Source organism: Artemia sp. Qi Xiang Cuo, chromosome 12 (genome assembly GCF_049724085.1).
Source record: "Artemia sp. Qi Xiang Cuo chromosome 12, ASM4972408v1, whole genome shotgun sequence".
In the NCBI taxonomy this organism is placed as follows: Eukaryota; Metazoa; Arthropoda; class Branchiopoda; order Anostraca; family Artemiidae; genus Artemia; species Artemia sp. Qi Xiang Cuo.
In genome coordinates, this window is record NC_142805.1 from 23,511,802 (window position 1) to 23,528,589 (window position 16,788).

The window sequence follows — 16,788 nt, forward strand, 5'->3', positions numbered from 1 at the left end:
GTTAGTTTGTAAACAATTTTGTGATTCAAAATTTTTTGTTTACTGGCTTAAAATTTCATAAAAAAGAGCCAATATGGTTTTGTGTTCTTTTTTTTTGCTCTGAATTTGATGTAATTACAACGAATAAACACAACAACGGGTAAACACAACAACGAGTTAAAAGACGGCGTTATTTGGCGTTATTTTTAAAAAGACGGCGTTATTATACCTTTCTGATCTTTAAGGAATAATACTTTTTTTTAAGGAATAAGTGATTGGCTTGCAAAATGTACCACAAAAATAAACAAGTGGATATAATGTACAATTTTTATCATAGAAGTATAAGGTTAGCACGCTGACTTGAAATCTTTTGTCCTTGAGGACAGGGGTTCAAGTCCTGGTATCGCATGTTATTTGGTTTGGAACGGGGGTCAGTGGCATGACTCTGTAAGTTCAGTAAGAGTCGACCCGGTTTTAAATGGGTCCCTGGACAAATTTCGGGAAGAAGGATTGATAAGTCCAATGCCGTATTTTTACCTTTTTTATAAGGTGAAAAAGGTCAGCTAATGAATGTGACGTACACTCCAAACCAATGGCACTGATCTCCGCCTCATAGCTCTTCAGCCAGGAAGTGCCATGAGGGATCGGGGCCAGCCATGGAAGTGGAGGACAGTGATCTATTTTGTTCTCTTTAATAAAACAGTATCCCTGATGTTTGACACTTTGATTTAAGCAGCCTTTGTTCTATCTTGCTTAGAAATAAACATGTTGACATTTGTTTGATGTAAAAGGCTATTGCTTTTCGTTGCTTTGCTTCCTATGGAAATTATTTCGGCGAATAAAAGCTCTTAGATTTCCCGTCACTTGAGATTCCCTGTAATGGATTGAGACAGCCGTATTTGACAAGCAATAAGAGGAAGAGATGATTTTATTCATTTCCAATTGACTTTCCTTGCCACTGACCTGTAATTATTCTTGGATATATGGCATATGAAAAAGGCTATGGTTATGGCTATTTAACCACTAATATCTTTGTAAATTCTAACTTGTGAACATGTTCTTGGTTATGCAGGGGGCAAAAAGGAATCAATTCTTTTTTATATCGACACTTGTCAGAATATATCAAGCATTGGCTTATCGATACAAACACAAAATAAAACATAAAATAAAGCATAAAACATAAAACATAAAATAGATGTAAATCTCAAAACAGTGAGTAATCAAGACAAGTATATATGCATATCAGGAAGAGTATTTATTCAAAGACCCCTTCCCCATCGTACTATTTAAAAATTACAACCTAAAATATTGGACTATCATCTTTAGGCCTAATTGTACATCTTGTACATACTCGTACAATAGGTTTGTACCTTAAAAAACTTCAAATGAGGGTTTTTCACAGGACTTCTGCCAGGGGGGGGGGGCTCAGTCTCTGTGTTTCCAGGGCTGCTATTGTATCAAAATATGTAAGCTATTCGTTTTTGTGATTAATAAAACTATATCGATGAAGCAAAATTAGCTTGGATCGTTAAAATTTAGTATTCTATAAGAAGGTGAAATCAAATCTCATCAAGCCCTTGCCTACTTAGCAGGGACTTAATTTGCTATGAGGCAAGGGGAGAACTCCCCCCCCCCAAGCTGAAATTTAGCGTCTTCACAAATCTTCTCAAAACTAAGATGGGCTTGCATAATTCAAGCATCCACAGAAACAGATCAGTTTTCTTTATTATACCTTTGTCTTTATGGTAATATATGGCTCATTTTTTTTATTTTACACTGTCAATTTCACTTGACGAGGGAAAATTGGCTCCACCTCCCCCCCCCCTCTCCCAGGTTTGTGACGAAATTACATCACTGCTATTTAGCTCTGTGTATTCATTCACTGTCCCTATTATGTTCTTATACAAATTTCAAAATTTTAGGGAGAGTAAGTCTACATTCTAAGGCCTTCCTCCTTTTTCCTGTGGATTCAAAAGAAGCAGAAATTTAAGTTAATATAAATAGCACAAAAATATGATTTAAACTATTATTACAAATATAAGGTGTGACAACGATTAATGAGAAATTAAAGAGCTATTAAAATAAAGGATAAGATGAAAAGCTATGCTTGTATATCCTGCATTTTACATAATGAGAATAAAATATTTGAGTTTTAAGAAAAATATTGGTGCAGTGTTTTAAAGCGCTAAGGACAGTGAAACCGAAATTTACTTTTGTATTGGTTAAATGGAATACAATTAGTTTAATTAGGTTCAATTAGGTTAAGTAGTTAAGCGGAGCACAACCAGATATATCTTAAACTAATAAGGACAAATTTGGAATTACATCTTATGTCAAAGAGACATCCATTTACAGTATATAGTTTTAAAGTAGAGGATAAAAAAAACAAAGGAAAAATCAGCGAAAAACCAGCTATAAACATTTGGCACCAAAAGGTTTGAGAAGGTATGGTTCCCCTTTGAAGGTATAGTTATCTATGAAAATCAACGTATTGTTGATTTTCGTTTGCTGTTTACCATTAAAAACTATATACTGTATATGGATGTTATTTTTTCGCTAAATACGTAATTCCCAATGATTAAGTTTTACGGTAGAAAACATTGTCAAATTTCGCGACTTTATTTTTCTTATTTATTTTTACAGATCAATGAAACGAAACAGACGAAAATGTGGTTCTGTTCTTAAAACTTTGTAATTTTGAAAAAAAAAAAAAAAATGTTGAAAATTGCGATTTTCAGATATGAATAAACTTAAACGGATCTCAAAAGGGAAATTTTATTTATTTTGCAGTCACTGGTAACTGAAGTTTTGTGAGCAGAAGTTTCTGAATTTCTGCTCACAAACTGGAATAATAATTAACTAATCTATTAACGGATAATACTTGAATGTTTTTCAAGCTGGTTTAACTGATAGAACTAATGCGCGAGTTTCTTTCAAGATTTCAAGATTCTTAACTTATTTATAGTGGCATGGCGTAGTGAGTAGTGAGTGTTAGGGCAATCGCGAGTGCTAGTAGTCAGTGGCATTCATAGTAAGGGCTGGAGGGAACTGTTCTCGAGGAACCATCTCGAGAGATGAACGACCCCCCGGAAAATAAATTTAAACTGGACCATTCCGAAACAAGGCATCATTCCTACTTACTTGAATCTATATGGCATGTATTTTAGGCATACGGATATTTTATTTTTGTAAAAATGCTATCGTTTCTAATTCGCTAACTGATTATCCGTTAGATAATTCTCGCTAGAAAATATCTTGAAAGTTTACTGAAATGTTTGTGTATCTAGCTTCTTTATTAACGCAATTTTTGAAAGTGAGAAGTTATATTATTTGAAAATCTAAGTATGGCATTTTGGTCCTCCAATTTATATTACTTCATCTATATTTTCAGAGACAGGATTGTAAGGATGCCTCCATACAAAAGAGATTTTCTTTGAATTATGGTCAGCATCTAGGAGCAAATCAGCATACAACCCTAACCCCATCTTCCTCTGGGCTGGCTGATTCTATGATATCCTTCAGCTCTAGTGGGGTTAGCAGCAGTGCCTCATTACATTTTAGTGTGAATTCAGAAGGAGAAGACTGCTTCGACAGTATATCCAACTTAAGTCAAGGTAAAATAACTGTTTTTACAATTACTTTGCTAACGTTTTATTTTAGTTTAATATAACATTTAATGTTATATTCTATTAGAATGTAAATGTAGTTTGTTATCTACTTTGTCTATTTAAAGATAATTTCACAAGCCACATTGACCTGCAATCACAAAACATAAAAAACGAAAGAGAAGAAAAGTGAGAATGGGGTATTATAAAGATGACGAAATTACTGGATGAAACAAAACGGATATTTCAGGAAGACAACTCTCTTAAGCAATTTTAGAGAAAGTCTAGAAGAATGAAGTATACATTTTTTGAGTGAAAATGCAAACGATATAGACCACATAAAAATAAAAAGACAAAAACCACGATCTAGTGGCTTGTCTAGTGTCCTAATGAGAACTTATTTTTAGTAGTTGGTGTTTGGGTTGTAGTTGGCTGCCTTTTTTTTATTTTTTTTCGTTTTTATTGGTTTGAGTTCGTTTAATTTTGAGTTAACTGTTTTTTTTATTTCACGCTGTTAGCTTTTTAATTCCGACAACGTGGGCTTTTGTTTCGTTGTTATTTCCGCTCTGTATTTTTTTTTTTTTTTTGTATTGTCTATATCGTTAATATTTTCACTAGGAAAATGTGGACTTGATTCTTTGAGACTTTCTCTAAAATTGCTGAAGAAGAAGAGCACTTGTCCTCCGAAAACATCTGTTTCGTTCTATGCAGAATTTTCATTGGCCTTGTAAAACCCCATTCTCATTTTTCTTCTCTTACGTTTTTAATTTTTTTAGTTGTTTACTTATTTATCTTGCTATCATTATTCCTGACATTTGTTTGCTTTCTTTTTTTGCCAACACTGTAGATTTCCAGAACGATAATGTAAATGGAGAGAAGGATTTTATTCATAAAAATGTTCCAAAATTAGAAAAAATTCTGATATACATCTTGAAATTTTTCTTTTTTGTTGGAGGGTTGTTGGTCTCCTTTTCATCAAAAGCTCCCTGAAGAAAACTCAACTCAAAACGTTATCGGGGGGGGGGGGCTCTTACGAGGGTGACTAATAGAGCAACGTCGCTAAGTGACCTTGAAGAGTTGCTACCTTCAAGGAAATGATAGCCTAATATCGACTTTGTAGCAATGTCTTGTCTTTGAGTTTCAGATTAAATAAAAAAAACTAGTTTTTTCGACTGAAAGTAAGGAGCAACATTAAAACCTAAAGCGAACAGAAATTATTAAGTACATGAGGGGGTCGCCTCCTCGTCAATACCTCGCTGTTTGCGCTAAAGCTCGAATTTTGTCCCAATTCTTTAAAAGTGATTGCTGAATCACAAAAGGCGTTTAATTAGAATAAAAAGGTATTTTAACAGTGCTAAAAACAACTTTAGCATAAAGAGCGAAATATTGATGAGGGCCCCCCATGGTAAATTTTTTTCCTCTACGAAAAATACACCCACTAAAAGATCCTTCCATCCACCCCATCCACCAGAAAAATACCCTCTAAAAAACGCCTGTAGCCTATACTTTCCAGTAACCAATACTATATGTAAACAATGGGCAAAAACAATGGGCCGGGGATTGTGGGAGGTTAGGTCACCCTCAAAGACATAGATTTTTTGACTGTTCTGAAAAAACGACTATCTCAAAATTTTGGTCGGGTGACTTTGGGGGAAAAATGAGCGTCGGAGGGCGCTGGCTGTTCTCCAGTATTCTTGGTAACTTAAAAAGAGCACTAGAACTTTTGGTTTCCGATCAATTAAGCCTTCCCCGACCTTCTACGATTACTGGTTCGATACGATCACCCTTGGGGAAAAAAAACAACAAAAAACAAACAAATAAACACCCATCCGTGATCTTTCTTCAAGCAAAAAAAAAGAAACAAATACAAAATTCCACTTTTTTGTATATAGGAGATTGAAACCTCTACAGCAGGGTTCCTTGGTATGCTGAATCTGATGGTTTGATTTTCATTAAGATCACTAAATTTTTTGGGATTGTCTCCCCTCTTTTTCGAAATTTTTGGGATTGTTTCTCCCCTTTTTTGAAAATTGGGCATATTTTCTCTGGCTCTTAACTTTTCAAGGGTAAAATAAAATTTGATGAACTTTAGATGGTTTGAATAAGCATCAAAATTCGGTTCTTTTTATGTATCTATTGTTATCAAGACTCTGTTTCTTAGAGTTTTGGTTACTATTGAGCCGCATTGCTTCTTACTTACAATTCGTTACCATGAACTGTTTGATGATGGGGGAGTGGATACAACTGGGTTGGCCTTATGTTGTTTTATAGTAGCAATATCAGTGGTAGCAATAGTAGAGGTAGTTTTGAAAAATTGCTAGGATTTTTTAAACATAAATTACAATTTTTTCTAGATGTTTTAGTCTTACCGGGTACTTTTTAGGTTAAGAAAATTTTAAATTGTAGTTTTAAAATCCTTTAGAAATAAAAAAAAAAAAATCTTGCGAAAGGCTCAAAGTCACTGTGCTAAAAAAAAAAAAAATTAAAGAAAAATGAAATTAAAATAAAGGCAGTACTTTAGTCGAATCCCATAATAAGATATATTCTTCCTTTATAACCTGTTTTAGCATGCTAGTTCCGTAATGTGTACTAGATATTCCCCTTGCCTTTCATCCAGTTTGATCCCTATGTCTCATGTATCTGTTGAACCCTATCTTAGCAGTATCAATAGATGGCTTTTGGGGAGCACTCCCCCCTTCCCCACGGTGAATGTGCGGTGTCAGATAAAATCGTTTTTAATAATTGTTTCATATGCATTTCCTTGGCTTTTTGAACCATTGCGAATATTGTACGGTCTGGCTAGGACTTTTTATTTAATTAGGTCAGTTGTAACCCTGTAGAAGAGTAGATTGAGGTTGCCCATACCTTTCGCTGAAAAAAAATAAAGGGCTTTATGGTTTAAGTATAGTTACATTTTCTCTCAGTTAGTTCCCATGTTTTTTTCTGTAGAATGTGATTTGTTTCAACCTAAACAAATGTCAAATTTATGTCACATGGTTTTTGTAGTTTAAATATATAAACCTAGTTTTCTCATTCTAAAATTCATGCGGACTGCATAGACCCTTTTGTGCTGTTGATGCGCCCTCTTTTAACCCTCTTATGAGGCACTCGTGCAATGTCTCCAATGCTCTTTTTGATGCTATTATGGTTATTAATTTTTGCTAGGGGCATTTGCCTGTCAGCTCCAGTAATAAAACATTTTGATGACCTTAGGTGCAAACCTATTGACGCTTGTAAGTCTCACTATCAATCTCAGATAAACCGAATTCCTATGTCTCAATTGGAGTCCAGCTTAATGTCACTTCAAACACCTAAATGGGTGGATAAATTTATTAGAAAAGGGGGGGGGGTCAATTTGAGTGGAGGCTTAAGTCTGAGTCCCCCCGGAAAGGGGGAAAACTGCCGAAGCAGTTCTAAAACTGGGCAAAAATATAGTTCATGGGCAGAGATAAAAATATATGTATGACTGGGCAGAAATATATGACTGGGCAAAGGTAAAACTGGGCGGAAAATATTTCATATGTAGACCCATTTACTTAGAAGAAAGTTAATTTTTTATAGTAACATTTTAGGATAAAATTTAAATAAAAAAACTTTCACCTTTTAGGAGGTTGCCTCGCTACACTCGTCATATACAGAAAATGAACAATCAATTCATATCTATTAAAATTTCAGTTGTATAGTCTGGAAAAGACATTTATTTACAGCCACAAAAGGTTTCTTGACCTTTAAATAACAAGACTCTCAAAAGTTTGACATACACGAGGTCAACTACAGCCAGGTTTCATCCTATGAAAGCTTTCTAAGTGGTATCCTTATGAAAGAGTTCTCTAGTCTACCTTTGATCTTTTCGGTTTGTTAATTTCTTGTTCACTATCAGACACACGAAAACGATGATATCTTTGAGAAATGTCATTTAGAAGGGTAAAGGCGTAAATTTAAGATCTTTTAAAAACAATTAGAATTGTCAAGTTGAACTTCCGTCTAGGAATCCCGAAAAAAATTGTTAGAACAGTTCAATTTGATAAGTATATCTCATGGTATGAGGTATTTAACATACCCATGGGTCAAAAAACAGTCCCGCCCCTCATGTGTATACTTTTTTATTACACTATGTTAATCTACTCTAAAAAGTTTGAAGCAATAATCTATTAAGGACAAAATGAATTTGGCTGAGTGTTACCATGTAATAGTATCAGATATTTTCTGAGTCATCTAGCAACTGTTAAATGGCTCAGCCGGTGTTTGAATCAAAACTTGGTTCAGGAATGTGCTGAAATATTTTGGATTTCAGGATTTTTTTTACACTTCGTTTCACTTTATCTGAAACTGAATTGGCTATATTCAGTTTATTTCTGGACGTTTTTCAGAATTTCAGTTATTTTTGAATAGCGATAATTTGAAAATGTATGTGACTCACTTTGAAATTTCTCGTATTTGTAACGTTAAAAACACAAGAACTTGTTAATCAATAGTTTGATTTTCCACCCTGTAAAGTCGAAGAGAAAAATAGAGATGGTCCTACGATACGATACAAATTTATTATGTCAAATAACCAGAATTAAATGACACAATATAATTTCAATAATCACTCTTCCTTGTCAATTACTTATTAAAATAAGACACAAAATACTGTCGAAAAGACAATCTGTGTCGGTTGGTGGCCACGGGCTTACAAGGCTCGAGTTTATTCTAGTGCCATATATTACATCCTGTTCTTGCCGGTTCAGGGAGCAAATCTCGATGCCTACTTGACTCCATAAGCTTCTGTCCAAAGGCCATAAATTATCGTTTATTCCTGTTGCAGAAAGTGTGGTTTAATTCCAAGTTTACGCCTGTGAATTAGTTTTGTAAGCCAATTAAATATAAAGACATTTTCAAGTAGCTGTTTCTCTGTTGTGGATGTTGGATTTTTTTTTTGTGAAACTGTTTAAATCCATTTATGTATAGTTAATGATGTTCAGTTTTATATCAATGTCTTGAATTGCCGATAAATTCTTTTGTTTTTGGCAATTTTTATTCTCGTTATCTTTCTCCCTCGGCTATTATTCTCTCTGATGACCTCTTCAACAGTGTTTTCCACTAGGAATGAAGGACCTTTTTGAGCATGGCCGTTAAACGTTGGAGATTTTTCTCGTTAAGAAAAATCTCCATTGAAAGAACAATGCACGCCGGATTCTTTTTAAGTTTTTTTTTCTTATGACAATATTCATGACGCCAGGCTGCTAAAAACTTTGGGTTTGATATACCACTACTCCACCATTTGCCTAAATTTCCCCCCTAGACTTGTTTCTTTACAGGTTGCCTTTTACAAGATCAATGGAGGGGTTTCAAGGGATAATATCCCTCAGCAGACCTTTCCAAATGGAGATACAGCGTCTTATAAAGCTGTTCTTCAATTAATCAGCGTGGGGTGCATGGTTGCCAACCGTTGACGTAAAAAATTGCAAATTAAGGTAAAAAAGAGAGTGATTTTTCGCTAAAAAAGAGTGTAAGTCATATAACTTGCACGCACAGGGCTTCCGAGGCTTGCGCATCACCTCTGAGGTATAAAAGAGTGCATTGCAAAAGAAAAGTGTGCAACTTGTTTCCCTGTTCCTTGGGTTAATTACACTTCTGACGAAGTTACCAACTGCTGATGTTCAAATTGTATGAAAACCAACACCCAAAAAGAGTGATTTTCACTCTTCTGTTTCCACTCTTTGGTAAAAAAGAGTGCATTTCACACGAAAAGTGTGCAAGTTGGCAGCCCTGGTGGAGTGTCTGCTCTTGTAGGTGGTCTGATCGCACCGTGTTTCTACGTGTCTGCCGTATTGGATTGGAAAATGGTGGTACAAGTAGAGACTATATCGTGGAGGGAGGCTAGAAAACAGCCATTTCTACCATATCAAGTCTGCCGATTGGAGCTGCAACTCGCCCGTGCGGCTTCGGCCCTATTTGGTGATTTTGGCTATAACTGCTGTTTGATTTCTTTGCTTGGACAGCCCTTTTTTTCTCTTCAATTGAATATACCTTTCTACTAATATCTTCCTTTGTTTTCCACTTTATATGCAGGACGCGTATCAAGAATGTCCGTTAAACCTTCGAGATTTCCCTTTTGGCACAACGAACTTTTTTCAACATGAAAAAAAAAAAAAATTATGATCCCATTATTTAGTTTGACTTCAAATAAAGATCTATCATTTGCAGAAGGATGCAAAGGTCTTAACAAATTCATAGTACATTAGCCACGCTATAGAAGGTGTGTCTCAGAATCAACTTCGAAAGATGATGACATTGAAGCGTCATTCTAGTTTTAAACATTAGGGATGTGATGTAAGGTGTTCAATTGAGTAGCCAGTCAGATGATCCTTCTTATCAGATGGAGTTAAATTTAATATCGTAATTAAACATTAATGTCGTAATCGTAACATTAATATTAATATATTCAATAAGTCAATATAATTAAACTAATCAACGCAAAGATCACACCGGATTCTTTTTAAGTTTTTTTTTTGTTATGACAATATTCATGACGCCAGGCTGCTAAAAACTTTGGGTTTGATATACCACTACTCAACCATTTGCCTAAATTTCCCCCGTAGAGTTGTTTCTTTACAGTTGCCTCTTACAAGATCAACGGAGGGGTTTCAAGGGATAATATCCATCAGCAGACCTTTCCAAATGGAGATACAGCGTCTTATAAAGCTGCTCTTCAAGTAATTAGTGTGGGGTGCATGGTTGCCAACCACTGACGTCAAAAAAGATTGCAAATTAAGGTAAAAAAAAGAGTGATTTTTGCTCAAAAAGAGTGCAAGTCATAAACCTGCACGCACATGGCTGCCAAAGCTTGCGCATCACCTCTGAGGTATAAAAGAGTGCATTGCAAAAGAAAAGTGAAAAACTTGTTTACCCTGTTCCTTGGCTTAATTACACTTCTGACGAAGTTACCAACTGCTGATGTTCAAAGTGTATGAAAACCAACACCCAAAAAGAGGGATTTTCACTCTTCTGCTTCCACTCTCTGGTAAAAAAGAGTGCATTTCACCCGAAAAGTGTGCAAGTTGGCAACCTTGGTGGGGTGTCTGCTCTTGTAGGTGGTCTGATCGCACCGTGTTTCTACGTGTTTGCCGTATTGGATTGGAAAATGGCGGTACAAGTAGAGACTATATCGTGGAGGGAGGCTAGAAAATAGCCATTTCTGCCATATCAAGTCTCTCATTGCCGATTGGAGCTGAGACTCACCCATGCAGCTTCGGCCCCATTGGGTGATTTTGGCTATAACTGCTGTTTGATTTCTTTGCTTGGACAGCCATTTTTTTCTCTTCAATCGAATACACCTTTCTAATAATATCTTCCTCTGTTTTCCACTTTATATGCAGGACGCGTTTCAAGAACGATCGTTAAACCTTCGAGATTTCCCTTTTGGCAAAACGAACTTTTTTCAACATAAAAAAAAAAAAAAAATTATGCTCCCATTATTTAGTTTGATTTCAAATAAAGACCTATCATTTGCAGAAGGATGCAACAGTTTTAGCAAATTCATAGTACATTAGCCACGCTATAGAAAGTGTGTCTCAGAATCAACTTTGAAAGATGATGATATTCAAGTGTCATTCTAGTTTTAAACATTAGGGATGTGATGTAAGGTGTTCAATTGCATGGCCAGTCAGATGATCCTTCTTATCAGATGGAGTTAAATTTAATATCGTAATTAAACATTAATGTCGTAATCGTAACATTAATAGTTAATATATTCAATAAGTCAATATAATTAAACTAAATTTTTTTTTTATTTTAATAAGGTAATTAAATACAGTGGCGGATCCAGAGGGGGGGGGCAAGGGGGGCGCCCCCCTAGCATAGTCTATAGTAGTGTAATTTATTTAATTAACTCAATTTTCCATTAATTAAACTTGTTCCTAACGCAATTTTATCGGAGAGAGAGAGAGAGAGAGAGAGAGAGAGAGAGAGAGAGAGAGAGAGAGAGAGAGGGAGGGAAACACTCTGTTGTGCTCCATTTGACTCCATTTTTCAGTACCTCTGTGGTTTCATTCAATTTTCTATTGGTTGACTTAAATGTTTGATTTTTTTTTTGTAAAACTTGATTTCTGGTTATATGTAGATGGGTATGTATGGCCATTTAAAAATAAAACTTTGTCTTGATTTTTTCGGAGATATATGGTTATTTCCAAATACCTTGTATTAGGTATACCTCAAAGATTTGAACTATGTTAAGAAACACGAGACGAATGATAAAATCGGTGGTAAACTTGGTTTTCTCGTGGCGAGGTAAATCAGCCTCCCCCCCCCTTAACATATAATTTTAAGGAATGTCAGATTGAAACTGCGTTTCTCCATTTATTCACCTTTTTTTTGACACGTTTTCAAATTTTCGCTTACTAGAGGCTATGATTCATCATATAACACATCCAAGCTAGTTTAAAGCGATATTAAATTTTAATTTTTATTTTTTGATATATATTATTTTTTCAACTTAATGTTCTGACCAAACAAACGAATCTTACATGTCTGGTTGAATATGTTTTAAATAATAAAACAAATACAGTTTAACATTTTATGTGGAAATAGCCCCCTCCCTCTCTGACATCCTAGATTTTTCCGATTTTGTGGGTACTTCTCATTCCAATCAGTAAATAATTGTTTTCTATTATTGTGACACCGAAAAGCAAGTCCTGCACTGGAATACCCTATTCGTCACTCTTTTCATATATAAACCTCCCTAGTGTGACAATTGCACCTCATATCCTCTAATTTGATCAAGTTTAGCCCTAGGCCATAAAAAACTGATGAGAAAATGTGCTGGTCAGCAATGGCGTGCAGAAGTGAGCAAATCATTAAATTTACAAGCTTCCAATTCTGAATTAACTCATTGTTCTACGAAATTTGGTGTAAAATAGCAATTAAGCTGATTACGAACCACTGACGACGGGGCAATGATGCTTTCTTATCTTCCTTTTAAAGAATTACAGACCTGCGCAATAGTAGAATGTTCCACATTGACCGCTTTATTTCTTCTCTTTCAAAAGCTACTGAACGTGGTTTTATTCTCAGTTATTGAACTAATCAAAGAACATGGAAAACTTATAGATGTTTAGCATGGTTTTAATGTCCCCAGTCACATCGTGGCGTTGAGTGAAAAAAAGTAAAAAAATAAGACTAAGCAAATGAACATAGACGATTTAAAGATCCTAGACATGGCTTTAATGGGGTTAAAATCGTCAATACCCCAAACTATTTTGCAGGGCTCAGTAGAAGAAAAGAAAAATAAATGAACATGGACAACTTGAAGAACCAAAAAAAAAAAAAATTCTTAATGAGGATAAAAACAACTATACCAAAAGCAATTGCTTAGACCTCAGAAGAAATACACAAGATCTAACCAAGAACACGGAGAGCTCAGAGGTCCTAACAAGGTTTCAATGGGACTAAAGCACAAATGTCCCAAGCTATATTGTGATTTTTAGGCAAAAGGAAAGAAATAGCTGTAAGCCTGCATTTTTCTTAAGCAAAGGCCTTTTTGACAGATCGAAAGTTGATCTACAGCAGGCTGAAAGGACTTTTTTATGCAACAAAGTTTTTTTTTTCTGAACCAGGATCTGATATTTTGAACTGGACAACTAACCGCCATGACAAATAAATCTAACACATTCATAACCAATCTCTTCCATTTAAAAAAACCAATCCCGGCAAAGAAAAAAAGAAAAATACTATGGACACAGAGTAATAACCTAACAAAGTCCGCTGCAAATCAAAAGGTTTATAAAAAAAAGGTCGATGATTGTTAAGATCGTGGCAACGCTGTAGTGGACTAACGCATAAAAATAGAAACCACACATAATTACAAAAAGTGAAAAAATGTTGAGACAAACATAAATAACAAAAGTCTCTTTCAAGAAGGTGCCTTTTTTAATGTTTTGTTATTAAGGTTTGTGTTTTTATTTAGGTTCTTATACATAAGTCTGCATGGCTATGGAGGCAGAGTGGATGTAAAATATTTGTATTTCATCCTTATTTTTACTGCCTATGAATTTCTTGTTCTTCTTTGTTGTCCTATATTTCCACTTACTTTCATGCTGAGTCAATGTTATTTCAAATTCTAATTATTGGCCCTGAAAGAGTGAACTTCAGGGATAGACAGTATGTCTGATAAATTTTGTTTTAATAACAAAATAAATATAATTTTCTATACTGTTCACATAAAATCTGCCTACTTCGGATTTGCTAATCAGAAATAATTTGTATAAAAAAATTAACTGAAAATGAATTCCCTAGAGAAGTCTTTATTTGTTAATATAATTTAAGGAGTAAGCCAAAGACAGTAGGAGTACTGAGAAACTAGCCAAAAATATGGGTCAACCCCAAACAACTTGCAATATAAATTATTTTTATACCATGTTGTAGAGAAAATAAAGGTCAACAAAATGTTCAAAAATTAAATTCTTGGTCGACTGAAAATTAGTTTTTTTTTTGCTTTTCGTTTCGTTTTTTTTCAGTTTTTTTTCGCCAAAAAAATGAACTGTCGGTAAATATTCGTTTTTCTGTATATGAAGTACCGTCCAGATGTAAAATGAAGAACTGAGCCCGAAAATGAAAGCAAATTTGATGTGTGATGTTCCAGAAAAAAAATTTCATAATGATCGAAATATGATTTTACCCTTCTCATCGTCGTGACTTCTTTCTCACCATACTATCAGAAAGCAACTATTCTGACATAAAATGATGAGCTGAGCCCAAAAATCAAATTAACATGATGTAATGTCTGCTAGAAGATCCGTTTCATATTCATCAATAGGCACTTTTTTATTTTCCATTGATATATTCTTTTAGCACTTGTTTGTCCCCCAATTCGTCGATTGTTGGTAAAAAAATATATTTATATAAGTGGCCTGATAAATTATGGATGGCTCATTTGGAAGACCAGTTAAGGCACAGAAGGAATCTACACCACTTTCATTACCTTCGTATGCAATAGATTATATCAACGTTTCGTCCCATGCTTTGACCAAGTGATTTCTCGGATAAAGCCGTAAGCTAAAAAGTCACAATTGAAAATTACCCCGAGTAATAATTTATCAAGTTATGTTAATGCCCGTGTTTGATATCTTGCCATCTATAGATACAAAACAGTCATTCGATATATCCACCACCTAACAAGCTAAAAAAGTTTGACTGCGAATGTTTTCTTTTCCCATTGACTTAATATTTAAAGGTAAGAGATCATTTTTGTTAATGTTTTCATTTCAACCGAAAATCCATAGTCTGAAATGGTATGCTAATGTACACAACCGTACGTAGTAAAATTCTTGAAAATTTATTTTCCTCCGTATGATTGACCTTCCAGCTAGTGACGACACTTGCATTTATTCGACTCTGCTTTTTGTAGCAGAGCAGGCCAGGTGGCATGGATTTACTCCGGTTGTAACATTTGACCATCCGCTGTGGTGGAAAGCCATGAAAATTGCCGAGGCTGCTGCTCCAGGAAGTAAGCTCTCAAATATTGTTCCAAAACTTGGAGGATTCCACACCATGATGAGCTTCCTTGGATCAGTTGGCCACACCATGGAGGGTTCAGGACTTAGAGAGGTTCTTGAGCTTGTCTAGGCACCTAACACTGTTCACCATTTTCTCAGTGGGAAAGAAATCACCAGGGCAATACCTGGCCATTTTCTGGTTGACGCTGTGCTACATGCTATTCTGCTTTCCGAGGTCTTTCCCGAAGAAAGTTTCAATGTTGCTGAATCAATTCTGCAGCTTGAAGAAATATGAACAACGTGAAATATGCAGCTTGAACTGCAGCTTATGAACAACGAAGCAGCAGTTGCGAATATAGAAGGAAACTCTTCCCCAGAAAAAGTGGGATTTATCGATAGGAAGGTACTGGAACTACTCCAGTATAGAACCTCGAAACTGTGGTTCCAGTACTTAGATATGTTATCTCTATTGCGAAATTTCCTAAGAGCCGAACCATCTGGGCCATGGGATATCCACTTAAAATCCATCTCTAACATTCTAGCTTATCCGGGCTGGTAGCCTTACCGATTGAAGTTGTATGACAAAAGTTCAAAGGTCTTTATGGGTTCTGTCTCGACCAGTCTGCTCTGCATTAAATCTTCTGATGGAGGATGTGTCACAGGTTTTCTATGGAATTAGTGAACAACATAAGGAGACGTCCGAGCCAAGGCAGCTAAGAGGCTGTAAAGACACCCAGATCATTATCGATTTCCTAGAAAAAGGACCACCATTAAATGGGGATTTTCAACTAAGAAACATCACTAACCGTCTGATAGCCTACGAATGTACCAACTTAGATTCTGCTAGAGAATTAGGCCTGAAAATCATTGATTCTATGCCTGGAAAGCTGGTCGCTGATTTTATGTTCCGACGAACACAACAGGCAGTTCAAATTACAAAAAAGCAGAATTCAGGTGGAGATTGCTAAAGACTGGACCCCACTTTCCTTTTTCAGAGGTTCATCACGCTAGTAAAGAGGATCAATCTCATGGAATCTGAGTACTTTCAAAATGAGCTTTGTTCCTACCCGGCATCACTTTTTGACAGTTCTTGTATGTTCTGGTCTCCGAAACAGCCAGAGTCTTCCAAGGCTATAGCACAGGCTTACAATCTTGAGAAGTGCTCTACTCCCCTTCCCAACGCTTTTGATATATCGTCGACGGGGAGCTCTTCTGTACGGAATTCCATGGGCCAAAAACGAAAGATACTCCGAAATCCTTGACCATTATGCTACTTACGTGACCCAAAAGTATCCATCTGCCATAATTGTGTTCGACGGCTACGATGGTGGAGCTACCATAAATGATATGGCTCAGACAAAGAGAAGTCGTACAATCGGCCTGAGATCTTATTCACATCAGATATGCAGCTGAAGGTAAAAAAAGATGAGTTCTTGTCGTGCAAGAAAAACAGAGCCAGGTTTATCTGCACCTTGGCTGTTTATCTCCGATCAAAGGGCTTCGTCGTAGTCCAGGCACCAGGTGATGCAGATGTCCCAATTGTGCAAGCTGCTGTTGATTATTCCCGGTATTACGACACTGCCGTCATTAGAGATGATACTAATTCTTTGGTTCTATTGTGGTATCATGGAACCTGAACCAAAGTCGAACAAAGCTCCCCGAATATGGGATATCAACAAATGTAAAGAGAAGCTGGGCCAAGAGACATGCAATCTGATTATTTTTGCTCA

At 35.7% G+C, this 16,788-nt stretch overlaps 1 protein-coding gene across 1 annotated transcript in view; it reads left to right on the forward strand.

Moving 5' to 3' along the window:
* Positions 1-16,788, forward strand: part of LOC148945906 (uncharacterized) — a 684,784-nt gene that overhangs the window by 554,750 nt on the left and 113,246 nt on the right. The window contains exon 22 of the mRNA XM_089097548.1: positions 3,371-3,593. Within this exon, the coding sequence (XP_088953674.1) occupies positions 3,371-3,593 (223 nt within the window). The remainder of the gene's footprint in view (positions 1-3,370; positions 3,594-16,788) is intronic.